Source organism: Mchenga conophoros, linkage group LG1 (assembly GCF_057382185.1).
Source record: "Mchenga conophoros isolate Kocher_MC1m ecotype Shallow Benthic linkage group LG1, M_conophoros_male_GT1.1, whole genome shotgun sequence".
Classification (NCBI taxonomy): domain Eukaryota; kingdom Metazoa; phylum Chordata; class Actinopteri; order Cichliformes; family Cichlidae; genus Mchenga; species Mchenga conophoros.
Window position 1 is genome coordinate 13679970 of NC_140526.1, and position 22572 is coordinate 13702541.

Sequence of the window (22572 nt, forward strand, 5' to 3'; positions counted from 1 at the left end):
TCCCTGTTCTGCCTGCTATGGGCCAACAAACTGCATTGAATGCAAGGCTTTTTGCCTTTTCATGTCCATTCACTCAAAATAAATCTCCCCTATCTCAAGAGTAATTCCTTGTGTCTCCTTTCTCATGTTGAATCACTATTTCCAGCCAAACCAGTCCGATTACTTAAGGGACACTGGAAAACGCTGAAATCTGAGACATATAATGATATTTCAACACAACAGCAAAGAACATTTATCCTCATTACATCATACTGAGGGCATGCTTATGCATGTAGACTGACCCGGAGAGTAAAGTCACAAGCTAACTCCTTTCAGCAGGTGTAACTGGTGAAAAAGTTGAGAAAGACAACATGTCACATTCACACTCCAAATATCCTCCTAAATAATGTGCTTTGGCATAACTTTTATCATAGGCTGTAAAGTGGATGAGCTTCCAGAAAGCCAGCGCTAAAACCTTTGACACTTCTGTGTACATTTTTTGGAAGAGATTGGCGGCTCTGATGTACCAGGTGGCAAGTCTTGTCCTGTTAGGTAAGTATGACTTAAAAGAATAGCAAAAAAACCCCTGCTTGTTCATGCGGCTTTATTAGTATAAGCCAGGTTTTCTTGGAAAAACCTTCACACTACACAATATTATTATATAGCAGAGACTTAAAACCTAACTTAAATGTGGTAAGCATGCAGTAATATGCCTTATGAAAGGCAATGGGAACAGCAGGCACATACCACACTGTTGATGATGATATACAAGTTGCTTCCTCATTCTGTGAGAAAATGTCAAGCAAGTCAACTATGCTTACCAGTGTGAGCTCAGTTTTGTCACACCCTTTGAGCGTTGTAATTTTCCGCTGTCATATTCAAAATAATTCTGACTTACTCATGCCCAAACAATTAAGTGAAATGTGAATGCTCTCACATCAGATCTTGTTCATCTCATATTTAAACAGACAGGAAAATTATTAGACTGGAATGGCAGTTCTTCCAGCTGTGTGGCTTAAAACAATGAAATCACATCTATAATTGAAGGTTTTTGTGGTGCGTTTGTTCAATGACTTTGCCAAAATATGATGTTTTACAAGCTAAGTGACTTAATTCACAGAATTCACTGTATATGGCTGAGATTAAGACTTGTGGGGGCTAAATCATGAATAAACTCTGTAGATGTGTATTTCTAAAGTGGAGAAAGAATGGAAAAGCTTGGTTCCTGTTCCCACAACAGATTCATATCATGAACACTGTAACTGAGCACTCAACGTGCTTTTATACAACTTGCCTCATTCACCCAATCATACAAGCACCTCATTCCTTTGCTTTTGCCTATGTAAGTCCTCTATATCTAACATTCACACACGTATGGATGCATCAGAAAGCATCCATCTGGAGAGCAACTTGGGGTTAGTATCTTGCCCAATGATGTTTGGCATGCAAACGGGAGCAGACGGAGCTCAAACCACCAACCTTCTGATTAGCAGGTGACCTGCCCTACTTCTTGAACAACAGCCACCCCTTAAGTACAAATGTACAGAGCAACCACTGCCATCTTCTGGCCGATAAATTAATCAAAACTATTGCTGTGTAGCTGTGGGGACAGATAAACGTAAAATACTACAACTAACACGACTAATTTGTTAATATGTGCGCCTTTAAAAATGTCTGTGAATAACTGGACGTTGAACTCTGTCACTCCCAACATGTGCAAATGTGACAAACATCAGGGCACGATTCCGCTTTTTTGCTGCTTAGCAAAGGAAACATGCTAGTCTTCATTTGGCAATCTACTCATCGAGAGGAAGTTGAAAGCATGACTATTGTCTGAAGTAGACTATCAGGTCAATTTTAATCTGCCATGGCTGAAAAAAGAACACCTTTATAAAATATTATCAGATTAAAAGTTTATCAGAAATGTTACAGAATGAGGCAAAAAGGTTACAAATGTTCAAATCCTTATATTAAAGCAGCCAGACAGATCTCTGATGAAGTTCTCCTTGTGGTCATATAAATAAATAAATGAAAGATGCAATAACAGGAAATAACAACCACTGTGCTTTATCTAATCATAATCCCACACTTACAGGCGGTTTGAACTTATTTATTAATTTTCTCTTTGATGGAATCAACAAAGTAATTGAAACAAACTGTATTTTACAAAACTGAGACATTATTTACATAAGGAATTTTTTATTGGTTATTTGGCCCATGTCATTATGGACATTTAGTACAAAACGTATAGCATTTCTATAAATATATTCACAATACAAACATGCAAAATTGGTAATTTATTAAGTTAGGCAAGTGTAGCACAGATATACTTGTTATTTTTTGTTGCAATTTCATACAAATAAACATCAGTGTTTCAACATTTATTTTATTCAGAAAAAGAATACTGAGTACACAGGAGTATCTACACAGACCAAACAGACATTGTTCAATTTCACTGCCCAGATGGATTGTTTTCACACATTGTCATCAACACACCTATTTGATCTTTTGACTCAGATAGCACATGAGAGGTGCTGGTCTGATTGCTGGGTCTCTTGGACACATAGGACACCTCCCTGTTGCCCTCACCTGGGGAGGTGCTCGAGATGTGGCGGAAGAGCTTCTGGATGCCCGTGTCACGGAGGGAGCTCCTGAAGGAGCGAGCTGCAAACATGTAGAGGATGGGGTTAACTGTGCTGCTGATAAAGGCCATGGCTCCAGTGACAAAAACCATAGTGGTCCTCACGTTTTCCAAATGTTCTGCTACATCCTTGTAGGAGTTTTCAGTTCCCAGGATGATCAGCGAGAGGATATTTCCTATGTGATGAGGTGTCCAGCAAATGCCAAATGCAACCACGACATTGGCGATCAGGATGGTGGACTTGCGTTTGGATTTGAGAGTCATCCGAGTAATCCGGCTGCAGAGGCAGCCATAGCAGACCACAAGGATGGAGAAGGGTATTATGTAGCCAACCAGTGTCTCTAACAAGACACACACCAGTTCCTGGGTCACCGAAGTATATTCACGGTACAGGCAGCTATCCTTACCAGAATCTTTGTCAACAATCTGAGTTGGGATGACAGGTATGCTGAACAAGAGTGCTGCAATCCACAGAACCAGCAGTACTTTATTTAGAGCTTGTTTCCTCTTCCAGTGAGCTGAAGCAAAGGGATATCGCACAGCCACAAAACGCTCCACGCTCATGAGGGTGATGAGGAAAACGCTGCTGTACATACACGTGTTGATCATGAACACCATGGCTTTGCAAGATACCACCCCAAATATCCAGGAGTGGGCCAGAGAGTAGATCCACAGAGGCAGGGTGATGAGGACAAGCAGGTCCGCAACAGCCAGGTGTAGAATAATCACCACTGTGTGAGAGCGCTTTTCAACATGTCTCAGGATGGTCCAGATCACCAGCAGGTTCCCAGGAGCTCCAGCCAGGAAGCACAAACCAAGGATCACACACGACACCACTGTCCCACCATCAAACTCTGAAGGGGCCATTTCCTCTTGAGAAGACAGCTGGTATGTGTTGTTCATGGTGCAAGTCGATGTGCTGACTGTGGTGTCTGCATGAAAAGAAAAACAGATTACTCTAAGTCATCACTTCCCCTTTAAAGCTGTGTGGAAAGCTCAGGAAAAGAGTTTCCTAACAGGGCTTTTTAAGCAGAGATGACTCATGCATGTGCCAGAAGTCCATAACTTCAGGTTGCAGTTTAGTTTAAAAAAAAAAAAATGTAGAAATGTGTTTATCAAATACTTTTAAACAAACTGATATGATATTAATTTGTAAATGGATGAATAATTAATAAATGATTGACTTTGCTGTATCAAGGGAACAACTCTGCACACAAAAATTACTTTAGCTTTTGAAACTTTGATAAACGTTTCTGTTTCACCACCCCCGTGGTTCTTAGATTTTTGTTCTGCTTTGTTGCTACATCATAGGCCAAAACAAAAGTTCACATTCAGAAACCGAAAAAAGTTCACACTCCACACCTTACTTTTTTTTTGTTAAAACCTCAACGATGAAAACAAGATTAAAATAGAAAATGACTCGATTAAAAGTCACACAAAGCAACAAAAAGCTCTTCTGCTGTGTATTTTCCCTGACTTTTGTTTTTTTTATGTTACTTTCACTTCATTTTTTTAAACCTAGCTGTCTTACCCACAGTTTGAGAACCACTGTCTTCGACTTAGAGAAACAATAGCACATACAAAAACTAGCAGATTATGAATAATTTCCAAAAACATTCTATCTTTGTCACTAAGGAATTGTAAAAGTAAAATTAAAATGGATTCTATGCTGTGTATTTTTGTTTATTGTTTCATTTGCAGGTCTTTACATGGCATGCAGCATCACTGGAAAAGGTATTACGTAATATTTAAACAACAGAGATATTCCTTAGCTTTCATTTCAGTGAACCAAGAAATATTCATCAGCTTGCTAGGAAAATATGATGAAGGATGATGGCACACGTGGAAATATAATTTACTTACAAACATGTTCAGACACTACACTTTTTCAAAAGACGATACATATGGTTGACAGGAATTAATGGCTTTGTTTCAGTATTTGGCAAGGCAAGGCAAGGCAAGGCAAGTTTATTTGTATAGCACAATTCAACAACAAGGTGATTCAAAGTGCTTTACAGAGACATTAGAAACAAAAACAAATAAAAAGCATGATTTAAAATTGATTAAAACAAGCAAACTAACTAACTAACTAATTAACAAACAAACAAACAAACAAACAAACAAAACAGTATATAAAATCAAAACAGATAAAATCAGAACAATAGATAAAATCAGTAGTTAAAATGTTAGTTTTGAAAGTTAGCTAGATAGTTTTGAAGTTATTTGGCAGAAATAGTGAAGAAATTGTGCATTACATTTAAGTTTGATAGAACGATACAGCAGTCACAGCAGTTAAAATGACATTTGGAGCAGTTTTCAGTAGCACTTTTTATTTTTTCAGGTAGGATAACAAACAGAACACCTTACACAATAATGGACAATATCAAATGTTTAAGAATAAAAAAAATACTTATCACAGACATTTCTCAAAACACAAGTTCAAAGTTATGTATTTTGACTGCATTACACGAATTAAAAAAAATATATACATAAAAAACAATGGAGGAGTACAACACATGGCAATAATATGAGTACATTTTCATTTAATCCTTCGTGATTAATGTTAATTGACAAGTGTCACATTTTACCATCATCACAGTCTTTGACACACACAGTCAGATAGCAGCTCTTCTTGTGTACTTGCTGCCCTCTGGTCTGTCTGTTGTTGCACTGCCAGCTCCCTCACTTTGTTTGTGTTAGTGGCTATTTCCTTAAATAGCCTCACTAGTCGGGACTCTTCCAGACTCCCTTGTAAGTTCTTTGCAAAGAAGGCATATAACACAGGATTTACCGAACTACTGATGAAAACCAGGGCACCAACTATGAAGATGATAGGCTTTGATACACAGTCGTCGTCAGTGTCTGGCCAGCTTAAGATACAAATCAGATCAATAATGTTGATAACGTGGTAAGGCAACCAGCACACTGTGAAAGCAATCACTACAGAATGGATGAGAACCATGGATTTCTCTTTTGAATTGAAACTCATCTTCTTGATCTGTGCAGCTACTAGACAGTAGCAGATACTTAGAACAATGAAAGGAACTATAAAGACCAACAAGGTTTCTAGGCAAAGGATGATAATTGTGTTGGTGTCAGAGTTTAATTCCCTGGTGAAACATTGCACATTTCCATCAGTGTTTTCCAGATTCTGTGTTAAGGCAGGCACTCCTAGAAGGAAAGCAAGCAGCCACAAAAGTACAAGATATATTTTTATATTGCTTTTTGTCTTCCAGCGCATCATCAGAAATGGATGACAGATGGCAAGAAAGCGCTCCACGCTCATAACAGTGATCAAGAAGATGCTGCTGAACATGCACACAGTCACAGTGTACACTAAGGTCTTGCACAATACTGCTCCAAACACCCAAGTGTGAACTAGAGAGTAGATCCATAGAGGCAGGGTGATGAGAACCAGCAGGTCTGCAACAGCCAAGTGCAGAATGATCACCACAGTATGGGAGCGCTGCTTGACGTGTCTCAGGATGGTCCAGATCACCAGCACGTTCCCAGGAGCTCCAACCAGGAAGGACAAACCGAGGATCACACACGCCACTGCTGTGCTGCCATCAAACTCCTCTGAAAGAGACAACTCAACTGAATGGTTCATGCTGCAATTTGATGTGCTCGAAGTGATTTCGGCATCAAGAGCAAAATAAGTGCTGTAAAAGCAGGATTCATTTCCTCTTATAGTTAAATTGAACAGAAACTAAAATGTTTGCACAACCCTTTAAGGGATATGTGACAACATGTTGTACTTGTCATAATTTCCATAATTCTCTCCCTAACAGGAAGGACACCTTACAGGAAAGGGATATTATTGAGTACTTAAGAATCTTATCACACAGTCATCTACAACAACAAAAACCAGTTCTGTTTTCTTACCCCGTGGTTTTTTAGTTTTAAGTTTACTTTTAGAAAAGTGTCAGTTCCACCTTAACATAGGCGGCAGATTTATCATTTTGTTATGGCACTTCTTTTAAGTTAATGCTGGATGTGTGAACATCATTTTTATCTGACACACTTTAAGTGTAATTTCAAAGTGAGTTTCACAGAAAATCAACACTGATTGTTGCAGTTTGTTTGCTTTTTAGATTTTTGTTCAATCATTGGCTATAGCTAAAATATGGATGTCAAAGCAGATGTGAATAAATGAAATTCTTATCCTCTTTTAGATGATTATATATCTATTACACTTTTACACAAGCATTACAAGTCTGCCATGTGATAGACGATTATTAGAAAAAGAGTGGCCTAATGTGTAAAAAATGAGGTGAGACCATCAACTTTAACTTTAGTAAATCAGAAAAGATTTGTCAGCCTTCTAAGAAATGAGGACGAGTGATGAATACACATAAAGTGAACCATACAGCAATCTGGGATAAGAGTATGACAACTGATTATAGCTTCATCATAGCATCTGTTAGTGGGTGGGATATATTAGATTAACTAGATTACTTGATCCCCAATGCTGTGCCCTCATAAACTGTCTTTAAACTGCCTTTAAACTATGGAAATGTTACACATCTCTCTTTGTGTATGTATGTCTTCCGAAGGCAATAATTAAAACCTGTAGATACATAATTAGAAAAATATACCCGAAGATGTCACTTATTGCTAAATTTGTAATGACAAAAACTGAGCAAATTTGATAAATAAATTTGTATCAAACTGTAGTTAGTTTGGCAGAAATGTTAAACTCATGAACTGAAACTAATCACACGTGTGAGGTCAAATCATTTCTTGTAACAGGTTCACTGTAAACGGAAACAGGGTTTAAAGTCAGGCCATTACACAACTGAAAAGTTTTTTTTGACAGTCATAGTGAAGCTAATTCCTCAAGCGGATCATAATAACAGTGTTACAGCACCTGTACTGTGCTGTATTAGTTCTACAACTGATTAGGCAATAATATCATGTTAAACCTGTCTTTCCTTTTGGCCCATGCGGTATAAAACTGTGGTGGAGCTGACATATGTGGACTTGCGTGACTTGGGTGACATATGATAAATTGCCTTTTTAAATTCTGCTGTTGCAGGGACTTATTTGGTTACATAATCAATAATCAGTAACCCCACTTCTTTTATCAGATTTATTTGAGGAAACTTTAACTAGTTACACAATTTATGTAAAAGAACATGTATGGTAAATTTCTGAACGATGACATTATCTAAGCGTATTTATCTGTCTTAATATAATTCAGTGAAGAAACAGTGACCTCCAGTGGACTTTGGGCGGTAGTGTAAGTATCACCCAAAGTCAGAGGAACTAATTTCTTTTATCGTAACAAATACATTCAAACACTTTAGGTATAAATATTTCCCTTTAATTGTACAACTAAAAGAAATCTCTTTTTTTTTAAATTATAAATACTTTTAACGAATTTACTTTACATATGCCAAATGAAATTCCTGAAAACGTTATCACCTTATATTACCTTCAAACAACAACAAAACAGATCTAAGCATATAGCTTCAGTGCCGCAATTTCAAGGAAAACTATACTAAATATAGTTTAATCTTTTTTCTTTGTGGACATTACCGATATTGCACAAAACACCTTGAAAAATGCAAGGTTAATGTGAGGTTAGTGTTTTGATATACACAACGCAGAAAACAAAGGTAAGATAAATGCTTAATTTATCTTCAATTTAGATTTTTTTTTATTGCAGCCACTAAAAACAAACAGATTAAATATGTAGAAAGGTATACAGTTAAGTATGTGAATAAAATATGATAAAACAAATGTCTTAATGCGGTAAGACGAATCTGAAGTCCAATAACTAACAATAAGCATACATTTAACTTTCAAATAACAACTAAAATATTTAAAAATTTCATACTAAATATATTTTTAAGAAAGAAAACAAAGAAGAAAAACAATAAAAAAAATTACAGGATATTAAGGGGATAAGTATAACATTGCAGTGCAATAAAGTGTCTTAGCGTGTGTACACACTAAAAGCAGTTTGAAAGTACAACAAAATGGTTTCAAATGTAAAAACAATTGTACTATAAACACTAGCCTAGAGGTGAAGTCGTTTCTATTTTTGTTGTTTGCACCAAAAATACACCCAATCCCAAGAAATAACTTCTATTCTTGCGTGTTCTGGAAACTCCCACAGCTTACACACTGATTTATTTTTCCAGAATATAATCAAAAGAATAAAGCAAAATATATAAAAACATTTTTCGTAATCACGGGGGAACGAGTTATTTGTTAAATTAAGCCGCTGAATGAAGATATTTATTTTGTAATGACCCTTTACTTTAAAGTTGTCGTGATGACGCTGTTACGCTGCGCAGACGGGAAGCCTTGCTTCAGCTTTCAGCCAGCTGTCTGCTCGGTGAAATAAACATGACGATGTTGTCAAGTATCGTGTTCCCAGTGCCACAGGACTAAAAGTTCAACACTGACTGCAACAGGGAAAGCCGGATATTGTGTCTATTTAAATCTGTGACAAACTGTAAGTGACCATTTAATACAAGTCTAGCGTTTGATGGTTGTTAACGGTGGCTAGCATTAGCTAACCACTAGGCTAAGTGTTAGGTAACATTAGCCAGATAAGTAACTAATGTTATGTGAGTGAACTCCCGTTTGTTCCGTAAAGGTGTTGCTCGTTGATGATGATAAGCCATTTTTACTTACTTTGACTAATTTAATTAATATTCCACTTAAATAAACACGGTAGTAATTATTGCTAAAAGGAAGTTAGCACTGCTTGGCGGCTGAGTGTGGGTTAGCCAAAATGTTTAGTAAACGTATATTATTTTTTTTTTTTTGGGGGGGGGGGGAGACTAACTTTTTAAAAATTAAAAAGATACATTTGCACTTTGTGTCCAAGTTGTTAAAGCACAAAATTCGTGCGTTGCCGAAATGGCTGCTATCGCCTCCTGTCTTTGCTCTATTTGCGTAATATTTACTCTTTGTCCCGTAAAGTTGGCCTAACGTCCCTACTGCCTTCACAGGTTGTTGGACTGACACCATTTTAACAAGCTGAGAAGTTGACTCGTAGCTTGCGATTGCAATGCCTCTGCTGTTTTTGGAGAGGTTTCCTTGGCCCAGCCTGCAGACCTACACAGCACTGAGTGTGGCTTTGCTTGCTGGTAGCATCTTCAGTGCCTACACCACAGTAACTGACCCGGGATTTGGGGCCTTGGAAACGGATGAGGCACAGCCTCCCTCCGAGGTGGAGCGTGAACTTCTAAAGAATGATATTAGTAACACAGAACTGGCAACAACTGTCCTGTGGTATCTTGTCACAGACAGTCTCTTTGTGTGGGTGAGTATTTTAGTGCAATGTGTGAAGTGATTATGAAGTTCATACAAAAACTAATGGTGACCTTATTATCTGCACACCTACAGGTGTTAGTGAACACATTCTGCTGCTCTTTGATGTTAATTGCTAAAATGATTCAGTATGTGGTGTTCGGCCCACTCAGAGTCAGTGAGAAGCAGGTAAGTCTGTGTTGTTACAGCTGTTTTTACTTCTTTCAAACAGGAAGCAAATGGTCACTCATCTCATTTCATGTCTCCTCTTTTGTTTTTTATGGTTCATCAGCACCTGAAAGATAAATTCTGGAACTTCATTTTCTACAAGTTCATCTTCATTTTTGGTGTACTGAACGTCCAGACAGTGGAGGAGGTGGTCATGTGGTGTCTGTGGTTCTCTGCACTCGTTTTTCTCCACTTAATGGTTCAGCTCTGCAAGGATCGCTTTGAATATGTAAGTATATAAAAGTATATTTAAATAAATAAATAAAATCAAATCTAAGCATCACTTTAGACAAATATGACTAGACTCACATTGCATTTATTGTCTGTGGTTCTTTCTGTTTTATGGCATTTGACTCCTTGAGCCAAGCTGTTTCCAAAGTTTTCTGTTTGTTTTTTCAATGGAGTATAACTAAACCTTCTGTAACCTAGTGGGGATCGGGGATTTTGGGCACTTGAGGAGACTTAAACCAGTGTAAAAGAAAAGGGGGCCCTGGATCATTAAAAATGCAAGTTTCCTCTTTACATGGGGTGCAGCATAATAATAGTATTATCTTAATTGTGGTGTTCCTTTTTTCATATTTGTTGGAAGCCAGACTTGAGAACAGCTAGATTTATGAGAATCAAGGGCTGAGAAAGTCAGTGATTATCTGATCACAGTTAGAGTAAACTACATTAGCTAACAATGTTGTAGTTGTGTAGATTTCATAGCGAAAAGAAATGAGCAATATGTTTATTGGATGTAGGATTAAATATAGGCTTTAAGAATTTTTTCCCATTATGTATATGCTTCCTAAAAGCCTCTGAAGTACACGTGTCATTTCAGTGGCTTATCGGAGAGTAGTGCATCACTCAGAGTAATTATGGGTGATATACCTTACTTGTTCTTTACCAGATATCGGCACAGCTCTTTGAACTCTTGCTTGTTACAAAAGGAGTCACATGTTACTTAAGAAATATCAGTTAGAAACAGTATATCAATGTCCTTACCATATTACCCTCCTATTTGGATCATAGGAAATGGTCAGTGTGGCGTTAGGCAAGCTCATGGATCATGAGCTTAATTGCAAAAGTGTATATATACAGGAGATTTTTTTGTTTCTGTGCTTTAAAGGAACACAGTTTTTTGTCGTCTACCCTCATTTTGTTTTGTGTGTGGTGTTTTTTTTTTTTAATTTTATTAAAAGATTTAGATTTTCTATATTAGATATTAATTCTGCACTTGAACATGGGTACTGGTGCCAGTCTATTTTGTAATTCAGTATGTATGTAATAAATAGAAATCTGCCACAGCAAAGCTTGGCAAATCTAATTCTCTTCCTGCCTAACTGTTTCTGAATATTAAACACTAAGCCATTTATCCACCTGAGCAATACTTCTGTACACTTTCTATAAATGCTTATTTAAAAAGTGTGCTTTCCCTCAGTAGACACAGTGTAACTGTACTCTTTTCAGCTTGGGATCTATTAATAGCTTTTTATACTGGGAGGTTGACTGTGACTACTGTTTCAGTTACTACGCTAACATCTCTCTATCAGACTGTGTTCTGTATGGTGGGGAAAACAAAATGTCACATTTAAATACCTTATAAGTGCTGACATTTAAAACAAGGTTTAAGTTGTTTTGAATGTCAGGTTGACATTCAAAGTTAGACGTAATGTAATGCTGGCTGCCTTAGTATACTAGAAGGTTATTTCAACCTGCCATATTGTAAACATTTCGTTTTGATGTGATTGTGTTCCTCTTGCTGTTTTTGTTTCCGTCTTTCAACTTTAACTGTAAATTTAGTTGGAGGTAGTCCATTATTTGCCCAGCTGTTTCCCGTTTCTGTCTTCCTGTCACTGTGGTTTCTTGCTTTGGGGTGAAGATAAGAAATGCAGGTTGTAGTGCTGAAGGTTTAGCTTGGAAACCTTGTGGTCTTTGTGATACCGAGCAGCTGGTTTTTATATTTTTCACCTTAGTTATAATCTATAATAATGTGCAAATCTTTTGTTATTTACACTTTGCTAGAAGTTTAGTTGTGCTAATGCTTAGATATTTAGTGGTTGTGTGAGAGGTGTTTTTATTGATAGAAAAGGGTTGTGTAATATTTAGAAGAGTACATGCAGGATTTTCTCTCAGTATGTCGCAGTAAAAATTGAGTGTCTTACTGAGCCTCTTAAAACTCTTGTCTGTAGCCAGTGGTGAAAAACATGAACTCTCTTTCAACAGCATGTTTCATGAGCATCTAAGTGAAATGTTCCACTGTTTGACAAATCATTGTTATACTTCCTTTGTCTACTCATATCCACTAAATTAATTTATAGCTGGGTCTTTTTGGTAACAAAGTTTCACAAAATGTATTGCGGTGGGATTCAAAGGCCATCCTGAGGAAATGATCTTTAACCTGCATAAACACTGAAAAGAAATCTTAGGACATAAGAAGAAAAAATTAAGAAGCACAGCATACTCATTTACCTTTGTTTCCCCCCCCACAGCTGTCTTTCTCCCCATCCACACCTATGAACAGCCATGTGCGTGTGCTCTGTCTGCTGGTCTCCCTGCTTCTGGACTGTTGTGGCCTGGCTGTGGTCTGCGGCCTCCTGGGAGCTTCTCATGGCATGCACACGCTCTCCTTCATGGCAGCAGAGGTGAGAACTTGGAGCCAAGCTGTGGGAAAGTTTTGGCCACACTTTGCACATATGATTATGGATTTATTTTTTTATTTTTTTTAATGTCATTTAAGCTTTTGTTTAGGTGCAGGTATTTATTTATACACATTTGCTAACTACACTTCTCAGCATGCATTTGCTTTGTATTCTTGTTCAACCCAGGATTGGTTGAGAATAATTGCAGCAGTTAAAGTGAAAAATACCTTAATTTTCATGTAATTACTTAGTGAAATAGGTGCTCATGCTTTGTAGATGATATCCCTCCAGAGGACAAAATTGTTTTTACATTTTTCAGTATCAATGCAGTTCTTTGATGAACTTAGAAACCAATTAAAATGTGACTCTGATTCACCACCACAGAATTATAAGAGTACTTTTTCATTTGTGGGTTCCTTCTTGCTGGTGTTGTGCATTCTGGCTCATGTATATGTTTCCTGAAGAAGCAGAAGCATAATCAGTGTTTTCAATTTGCAGCTGCACTTTTGTGAATGGGAAAAAAAATAATCTTATTTGCTGTAAAAGCTGTCAACAATGTTGAGTAAATAAGAGTTTGTCTGTGAGTGAACAAAACCACCGAGTTTAGTGTAAATGAGAGTTTAAACTATCTCTTTTAGACTGTAATGTCTGTGTAGAAAGCAGAGCATAACAGTTGCATCATTTTCACATTTACTTTTTTCCTCAGTGTCTGCTGGTGACTGTGCGCACTGGACATGTCATCATGCGGTAAGTCTCTGTGCAGCCTCATAGACACACTGCAGCATGGATGACAGCCTGTGCAAATTTGGAATCTGGGATAATCTTAGCACATAAAACTGTTTGTTTTCCTCTGGTTCCATTGGCTCTATTATGAAAGGCTTCTTTGTCTTTGAGAGGGTTCCTAATATTGAACTACCACCAACTCTGATGGGCCAAGGTCCTGGATCAGTACTGGATACAGTACTGACTCCCTTGGCTGGTAACAGCTGTCTGTTGCAGTACAGTTGTTTGGTGCATGGAAAAATAATGTTTATGGTGACTTCCCTTTAAAGATGTTTCTTTATACCTTTGCAAGTTTTGTTTTTGAGCTTTTGATTACTTTCACTCACTTAACTAAATACATCTTATGATGAAATCAGAACCGTATCATAACTCTTCTTTCTTTGTTACTCAAAACAGTTCTGTCTCAACCTTGAATTTCAGTCTTTTTGGCATTATTGTACCACATACAGTATATTGTTGCACATTTAATTTATTGCAGTATTTTGCCTCCACCGATCTTCTAAAAGTCACCAGCATTTCATGAACTGAAAGAGCTGTGTCTTACTCTTCCAGATACTCAATTCATCTCTGGGATTTGAACCATCCAGGGACTTGGGAGAGTAAGGGGACATATGTCTACTACACAGACTTCATAATGGAGCTGGCCATGCTGTTTCTTGACCTAATGCACCATATCCATATGCTGGTAAGATGCAGTATGACTGAGTGTATGGCTGTCATGTTTTGAACACTTCCTGTCCCAGTGTGACTTTCTGATCCACTAATCTTTCACCTTTGTGTGCACATTTCACTTATTAGCTTTTCGGGAATATCTGGCTGTCCATGGCAAGCTTGGTTATCTTCATGCAGCTGCGATATCTCTTCCATGAGGTGCAGCGCCGTGTCCGCCGACATAAGAACTACCTGCGTGTCATCAATAACATGGAGACAAGGTGTGTGTGTGCGCGTGTGTGCGTGTGTGCTTTCAGTCTTTTGCTAATCATTACTTGTTTACTTAATAGTTGCATATACTATAAACTCTGCAGATTTGCTGTTGCTACTGCAGAGGAGCTGGCAGCCAATGATGATGATTGTGCCATCTGCTGGGATGCCATGCTTACAGCACGCAAACTGCCCTGCGGTCATCTCTTCCACAAGTAAATAATTTTACTTTTACTGCTTATAGTTGGGATTATCTGCCTTTGCTTTGAGGTGCTATACCCTAGAAATAGTACTTGTCAGTATGTGGCCTATACTGACACAGTTGAGTGGAAATTCCACTTGAGAGATTTCAGGCTTAAGTTGCTTTACTTTCTAATGTCTGGAAAATTATTAGGGATATTGTTATGGTTTTGGATTTAAAAAACAATAAAAAAAACAACAACTATGCTATGGCTCAGGCAAACGTCTACAGAATATACTTTTTATACTTACTGAAAGGGGCATTTTTGGAGTTGTGTTATTTTATCAAACATGAAGTTATGCAATGCTTTTTGTTGTCCAGCACATGAAGTAAAATTGAATTTGTCCTGAGAAAACATTTGTGTTATGTACCTAAATAACAATGCTAAAAGAGCCAAGGAGAATATCGGCATCCTGGATTTAGCAGGATTTAAAGGCTGAAGCTTCCGTTAGGGTAGTTCCCAAAATCCTTAAAAGATTTACATAGAGAAGTGTAAACTAGACTGCACAGCAGTTCTTAGCTTTTGTAGTAGAGTTTGCTTGTTTGAATGTTTATTGCTGTGAGCTCTGATATCCATTCTGAGATGCCCTGCATAGAGCCTAGCTGTAGAAAATTTGTCCTGACCCCTAAGATACATGTCAAGTTTTCAGACTGGCGACTTACTTAGGGTATGTATATGTGTTTCTTCAGCTCTTGTTTGCGCTCATGGCTTGAGCAGGACACGTCGTGTCCCACATGTCGGAAATCCCTTAATATTAATGGGGATGGGGGCCAAGCAAGAAGCCCGCAGCAGGGTGGGGGTTTGGAGGACAACATTGGCCCAGTTGGAGCCCCCCCAGATGCCAGACCACATATCAACCAACACAATCACTTCTTCCACTTTGATGGTAAGGGTGCTGGATACGTGACCTAAAACTGATGGGCTCTGTGTCACAGCTAAAATTAAAAATCCATGCATTTGTCTTACAGGATCTCGTATCGCCAGCTGGCTGCCCAGTTTCTCAGTAGAAGTAATGCATACTACTAACATCTTGGGCATTGCTCAAGCAAATAACTCCCAGCTTATGGCTATGGTGAGTTCGAGTTTACTGAAATCTGTTGTCTTTAAGAGAAAGGATACACAGACTGCAAGTTGAGGCTAATATTTAAACTTGTAAGATCTTTTTAGACGGCTGATGATCTTAAAACTTTTGTTACATTCTCCTAAAAAGTCCAGGGGATGTGGGCAAAGTAACAAAAGGTTTCCGGGTTGAAAAAAGGAGACGGGAAAGCAGCATTGTTAAATTAAAGGTTTCATTAATGTTTCTATTAGTAATTAAACTAACAGAGAGGGACAGATGCTGAAATAGTCTTTTAAAGAAGGAAAACAACAAAACCCAGGAGTTGATCACCAAACTGAGAAGTTAAAAAAGAAAAAGGATCTCCGGCACGAGAGCTCACCTTTCTCTCACCTCATCGTACTCTTAATGCTGTTTAGAGTCAGCTGTACAAAAAGGGTGGCACCTAAGGCAGGAGAGATGCCAGGACACACCCACACGAGGTCAATTTCACACGAGGCCCTGCTAGGGCTATAACAACTTTATTTACATAAAATCCCTGCTGCCGCCTTATTATTGCAGCCTTCACTCCATGTCTTAGTCAGTGTCTATGACTTCAAATATTGCTTGGGCTTAAAAACAACTAAATTTAATGTAACATATACTGTAACTTATACCAGTGTTCCCCATCTCACTCTGCTTTTTATGTACTTGTGCTCATCAGGCCCATCAGATTCAAGAGATGTTTCCTCAGGTGCCCTCCTACCTGGTACTACAAGACTTACAGTTGACCCGCTCTGTGGAAGTTACTACTGACAACATCCTGGAGGGACGTATCCAGGTGCCTTTCCCTACGCAGGTCAGTCATCTTGGGGTTAAATGTTAAGTGCAGTTTTTATTTATCATTGGATTTCTGCAGACATGCCTTGCTCTTAGTTTTCCTTGTTAGTTTGTTTTGTGTGTTTCTTAAAATTAATAACTCAAAATTATGTTTGTCGTCCTCTCTTAGGCCATAGAGCGAGCCCCTTTACAGGTTAATCCTGCACCAGATGAGCAGCCTGGGCCCAGTGGAGCAGCTGAGCAGGGTGAATCTGACAACTTGGAGGTTAGAGGAGGCCGCTTCTCTAAGTCTGCAGAGGAGAGGCAGAAGATGTTAAAGCAGAGGAAAGAAGAGATGCTTCAGCAAGCACGCAGGTTGTTCCTCTACAAATTTGAGTTTTCCACATTTTATATTCAAAATGTTTTTGTGTATGTGGTTGACTATATTTAGTCTTTAACTCAAGTTCTTATAATTTAATTAACTGTGTTCCAGGTTAGGCAGTCAAACTGTTCATCTTTACACTTGTATGTAACACATTCAAGCTGTCACACATGTTTAAACAGACTGCTCATGTTTCTTCCCTCACATGCAAAACACTTGTTTTACATTTTGATCAGTTTTCTCCACCCTTTATTAGAACAGCCTCTCAATCTCGCTTCTGAATGGGTATAAAGGATCTCTTCTGCAGTATCAAGTGTATAACCGATTATTTCAGAGCTTATCTATACTGCTGTCTATGTCATTTTACTTCTGTGCCTGTTTAATACTGGGTTTTGAGATGAGTTTATATCACTCTTTCAACCAAGATGGACTAAATTGGATGTTAAAATGTCACTTTCTAAGTCTAAATTTAGAAAAATTTAAGTTTCCCTTCCTACAGCTTGGCTGCTTTGCCATTGTGGTGACAGTCAGTTCATTCAACTGCTTCCCCAGATAGGCTCTTAAACCACTGTTTTGTGCTGCAGCTGTCGATTGTTTGCTGGCCGTCTAATCACAGGTGTATTTTTATGGTGTCTTTAATAGGGCTGCCACAAACGATTATTTTGATATGTCTGTGAAGGTTCTCAGTCATCCAGGTCATCGTAGTCAAAGGAGCTTGCAAAGAAAAGCGTCTGGACTTCTTTAAGTTACTTGAAGACGTTTCACCTCTCATCCGAGAAGTCAAATGGTGGAGAGTCCCGATAAGGTGGCGCCAGGTTTCACAATGAGCTCACCTGAAACTCTGGCTGATTGGGACCCACACCCAGTTTCACACCTTGGCTCAGACGATTAGAGGATCATCAGGGGGTCCTTTTGTCCCTCTGTGGGGGGTCACTCCCACTAGGTTTATATCTGGGACTCTCCACCATTTGACCTTAGAACTGAAGAAGCTTCTCGGATGAGAGGTGAAACGTCTTCAAGTAACTTAAAGAAGTCCAGACGCTTTTCTTTGCAAGCTCCTTTGATGATTATTTTGATAGTTGACTAGTCACCGATTATTTTTGCGATTAGTCGACTAATCAGATCATGCATCCGTTGGACGTAAAGCGTACAGCTTATTGCACCAGCATGCATCTGCTCTTATATAACTATCATTAGCTTACAGCTTTAAGTGTCTAAGGTATGTGCTAACTAAAAATAAAGACAAGATGATAGTTTATTAAATTTTAATGAAATTTGCAGATTGTTTCGGTGGAGTTTAATAAACTCAGCCTTCTGCTCCTTGCTATCTAAAATATAACAGGACACCAGAGTATATTCAAGAGCATCTCACACTTCACACATCAGTTGTCTGCTTGACGTTTATTCAGCTGTGTAAAAACTATAACTTTAATCTCAGCCAAACCCATTTACTCAGGAACAAATAAAATGCTGAAAAAAGCCAAACAATAACATTTTTAAGTTATCTAAGTGACTTGTATATCATGTTTAACCTGAGTAGCAAAAGAAGGCGGTGGGTTTGAAAACAATTTGCTGGGAGTCCGGTGTTCTCACCGGCTCTAGTGAGCCTTGAACCCCGCTAGCAATCGAGCTAGTGGGTAACAGACGTCTCCGAAAACATCAGCGCGCTTTTGAAAATATGTGGTGTCTTGATAAACCAAGCAGATATTTGAAATTTACACAGCTACATTCTCGCCTGAAAATATGTTAAACGTTTATTTTGTGACGCAGAAAGAATAATAAGAGTAATATTAAAACTAACTAGCTGCTGCCATTGTTGGAAACTGAGTAGGACTGCGCTATGAATTCTGGGATAGGTTGGGCCACGAAGTATACATCAGACCCATCCTTCAAATCTGGGGAAATGAAGGGCGCGTTTATCGGCCGCATTTGTCAGTCTTCAAATTTGGACAGTCTTTGTCGTGTCACTGTAACGTAATCGGCCTACAAATGCGGGCACAGGAGGATGCGGTTCCTGAATTTGGACACGGCTACGATATCGGAGACTGCTTCTTCTTCTTCGAAGTTTAACGGCAGCTGGCATCCTTGTACATGCAGTGCTGCCATCTTCTGTTTCAGTCCGTTATTACACTCTTAAATCCTACTACTTATTCCTGCGTCTTTTGGGATCCTACAAAGCTTCAAACGACGCGTCGACTATAAAATTAGTCGTCGACGTAATCGTGACTAGTCGACTAATCCTGGCAGCCCTAGTCTTTAATCTCCTCTGTTTTAGTTGACTTAGTGTAGCAGGTGTGGTGCTAGTTCTTATGGAAATGGAGCTTTAGCTCACTGTTGCACACTGTCATCCTACAAAGCAGACCAAGGGCTACAATTGCAAGCTGTAGTCCAAGTCAAGTTGTGGGGCAATAAAATCACTGAAAACACTATATCCAGATAAACAGAATTGACTTTCTGGCACTGGAAATGTAGTATTGACTTATTTCTGTGTTTTTAAAAAAACAAACACAAAACCCCCTAAGAACTCATATATTTGCAGTTGTGGACCTTACCATTTGTGGTAAATTATTATTATTTTTTTTTTAAAAGTATCTAATTCTAGGAGAAACACTGTGATAACTAATAGTAAGGATTACTGGTTCTGTTTCCTCCCCGTTCTTTTGGGTTTTCAGTTCTTGTTGTTGTATCCTTACATTGTTTCTGCATCCCTGTAGGAAATATCTGAACAAAAATTCGGAGGATCAGGATGAAGATTTGCCTGGACTGGAGGAGGAGGAGGATGGCCCAGAATTGGACTCAACTGTGCTGAGACGTAGAACCATGGCGGCAGCTGCAGAGAGACGTCTACAAAACCTACAGGACCCTGCGCCCTGATTCTGGCTTCAGCAGAAGGGTGTAGTACATTGTTACCCTAAGAGGCACTGACAAGAGCTATTTCAACTTTCCCCCATTTGGTGTAGTCAGTGGTCATCACCTATAAAACAAAACACACAAAAAAATTAAACCATTGCAGACATGGCCGTGGAGCGGTTTTGAGGCTGCCTAAAAGGGTGAGACTATTGTAAATAGCCTCTGTATCACTGAATTCAGCCTAGTATTTGGAATATGATCTATATATTGATTGGTGCAAGGTTGCAATTGCCCTCTATACATGTGCCACACAATGCAACCACCAGCTTCAATAGACAGTCAGCAGCTGTCATGATTCAGACTGGCTGTCAAAAAACGAGCATGCTTTGCGTTCAGAAGACTATTACAAGAAGATGTTTATGAGAAGGGTTTGAAGGTGTCATTGGTAGATAAAGCTGTTATATGGGCCTTGGTTTTCCTTTCACATATTAAGCCCATGGCAGAAAATTCTGTATTCTGGATGGAGGAACTCATCTGATGTGTCTGTGTGTTATTTTGAGTTTCAACTGTGAATTAAGTGTAGGCAAAATAACACATTCTTATTTCTTACATAGGCGCAAGAGAATGTCACTTTAGTATTGTTCAGCCTTTCTGTCAAATATGAATGTTTCTATCAGAAAAAAATGCTGCAAACAAAGTTGTTTATTTTTTTCTTCTTTTCACCCGCATGGGTTGTTTTCTATTTAGTGTGTAATATCACCTGTTTGCATTTTGTTATTTAACAAGATGGGGAAATGGGCCTGTAAATTTTTTTTTTTTTTTTTTTTCCCCCAAAACCGGTCCCTTTGCGATGCATATGCAGAAAATAGGGATGTATTACATTATGATCAATGAGTGTTACATGTGGTGTCTTTCCTACAGGAACCTCTGCACGGTAAAAATATCTTATTCTGTTGATTAATGGGTGTGTCGGTCATCTTTATCTGTTGAGAAAGGCAAAAATTGTCAAGTCTGCAACAGATGGAGTTTCTGTGGTGCATTTTAACTTGCTTGTTTTGCCACCAATTCAAGAGGCTTCGTCAGTTTTATCGGTGAACCCTTTCTTCTTTTGCTAGAAATAGTGTTGCCTCTTGCATATGTAGCAAAACCAATGAAGTTCTTAGCAAATAACTGGTTTTCTCCTTGTTTAAATATTCTGCGACCCGAATGACTGAGAATCTTCATGAATAAACTTTTCGGGTTTTTTATTTGATTGGCCTTTTGTCTATTTACATTGAATACTAGTTAAGAAATTACACTAGTGGGGGAACATAATCACCTGCTGGTTTTAATTTTTTTTTTTTTTGGAAAATGCACAGCTGTGCAAACTGAACGTAGCCGTAGAGGCTTTTTGGGTATTGGTATATTTCACTGAATCTGTAGCTGGTTGATGCATATCGACAGATATAATGATGAAGTGTGTTTGAATTCTATCATTACAATGAAAAAAGGCAGTTTGGGGTGAGATATGCATGCATCTATAAAAGTGATTATGTTTTCTTCAACTTTATCCCAAAGAACAGCCCACAAACTTCCACTAAAACTGAAGTGTTGTTATCTTTGTGTGCTCATTTTATTGCTCAGACTTTTTGTTTTGAGTGTTGTAATAAGATACAGCATAGGATTTTAGTTTAAAGATTTTAATTATTCAACATGTTTAAATAAATAAAAAAAAAAAAGCAAAAAAAAAAACCAACCTAAAACTGGACAGTTTGGTTTTCATTCAGTTACTTAGCAACTTTTAAAATCCATGATATATTTTCCTATGCATGGATTACCTTTCATAATCATTAACTATGGAATCAGAATTTAAATATTTTCTTTTGGACTGAGCTTTCTGGTATTTTTGTGCCTAAATCAAGATGGTTCAGTTATGGATAATTTCTGTAAATCTAGTTTTTGTAAAATATGTTAATATAAAAGACTCAATAAACAGCTTCTACAGCTTTTTAACAAATGATGGTTTGTATCCTTTGTTTACTGGGTTTTCTTTTTCTTCTGTTTATTGAGACAACGTGGATTTCTGGCTTTACTTTGCAGATGTAAACCTCCAGTCCTAATAGTGCAGCCTAACCTTTCAATTCCCAAGTTCAACAAGTGAGGTTGAGATTGTTAAATAGAGAAAGGTTTTCTTTAATTGGTCTGTTTTGCTATCAGTGGAAGTGGTACAGTGGTTGTAAAAAGTGGATGGAATAATGACTACCTCCAGAATGATCAGCTTCACCTGAAATCAACAGCAAGATGGTTGAAACTTGGATAACAATGACAAGCACACATCAAAACTGGTTTTGGAACAGATAAAGCAGGCTAGCACCAACTTTCTGGAATGGCCTTCCCAAAGCACTGACCTCAATCCTACTGAAAACTTGTAGACCACACTTAAAAGCCAGGTCTGTGCCAGGTGATCAACCCATTTAAATAAACATTTTTTTCCAATTCTGCCGGAAAGAGTGGTCAGATATCTATAATGATTACATGTTAACTTCTGATCACAACGGTAGCTTACTGGATAATATTTATGTATAATTATGAGTAACAGTGCTTCAGTTGTATTAAACAACACATACTGGCAGTATAGGGAAGAGTTAAAAATACTTCTGCCATCAAGAGCTTGTTTCATCCATTTTAATTTAGCTCATTATTGTTCTTAGAGTGCGGCGATGCAGTCACATGGATCTGAACTACAGCTGGTAAACGTATTGCCAGTGGGCAGTACATGTACAGCATAAACCACATCAGTATGTTTTTTGTGCTCCTTT

The 22572-nt window shown here is 38.2% G+C and overlaps 3 protein-coding genes across 3 annotated transcripts; 1 reads left to right on the forward strand and 2 right to left on the reverse strand.

The window, feature by feature from the left end:
- Positions 1-2079: 2079 nt before the first annotated feature.
- On the reverse strand, positions 2080-3832 carry LOC146583070 (leukotriene B4 receptor 1). The gene has a single exon (XM_085266809.1). It carries the CDS (start codon positions 3521-3523, stop codon positions 2432-2434), a length of 1092 nt encoding a protein of 363 aa, XP_085122935.1. The 5' UTR covers positions 3524-3832; the 3' UTR covers positions 2080-2431.
- Positions 3833-4282: 450 nt separating this feature from the next.
- LOC146583071 (leukotriene B4 receptor 1-like) lies at positions 4283-6258 on the reverse strand. Its single transcript, XM_085266823.1, has one exon. The coding sequence runs from the start codon at positions 6228-6230 to the stop codon at positions 5214-5216; it is 1017 nt and encodes a 338-aa protein (XP_085122949.1). The 5' UTR covers positions 6231-6258; the 3' UTR covers positions 4283-5213.
- A 2655-nt stretch (positions 6259-8913) lies between these two features.
- Positions 8914-21770, forward strand: LOC146583072 (E3 ubiquitin-protein ligase AMFR-like). The gene is made up of 14 exons (XM_085266797.1): positions 8914-9086; positions 9589-9902; positions 9986-10078; positions 10182-10346; positions 12592-12744; positions 13448-13488; positions 14077-14209; positions 14323-14456; positions 14550-14660; positions 15377-15573; positions 15656-15759; positions 16448-16582; positions 16733-16917; positions 19639-21770. The coding sequence occupies exons 2-14, from the start codon at positions 9648-9650 to the stop codon at positions 19796-19798; spliced, it is 1866 nt and encodes a 621-aa protein (XP_085122923.1). The 5' UTR covers positions 8914-9086; positions 9589-9647; the 3' UTR covers positions 19799-21770.
- The last annotated feature ends 802 nt before the right edge of the window (positions 21771-22572 follow it).

What these genes read in the sequence shown, in the direction of transcription:
- LOC146583070 (XM_085266809.1), bottom strand. Translation starts at nt 3,523, where the DNA reads ATGAACAACACATACCAGCTGTCTTCTCAAGAGGAAATGGCCCCTTCA.
- LOC146583072 (XM_085266797.1), top strand. Translation starts at nt 9,648, where the DNA reads ATGCCTCTGCTGTTTTTGGAGAGGTTTCCTTGGCCCAGCCTGCAGACC. An exon ending in ACTGGACATGTCATCATGCG is followed by an intron (nt 13,489 to 14,076) that starts GTAAGTCTCTGT and finishes TTACTCTTCCAG; the next exon opens with ATACTCAATTCATCTCTGGG. An exon ending in TGCACCATATCCATATGCTG is followed by an intron (nt 14,210 to 14,322) that starts GTAAGATGCAGT and finishes TTCACTTATTAG; the next exon opens with CTTTTCGGGAATATCTGGCT.
- LOC146583071 (XM_085266823.1), bottom strand. Translation starts at nt 6,230, where the DNA reads ATGAACCATTCAGTTGAGTTGTCTCTTTCAGAGGAGTTTGATGGCAGC.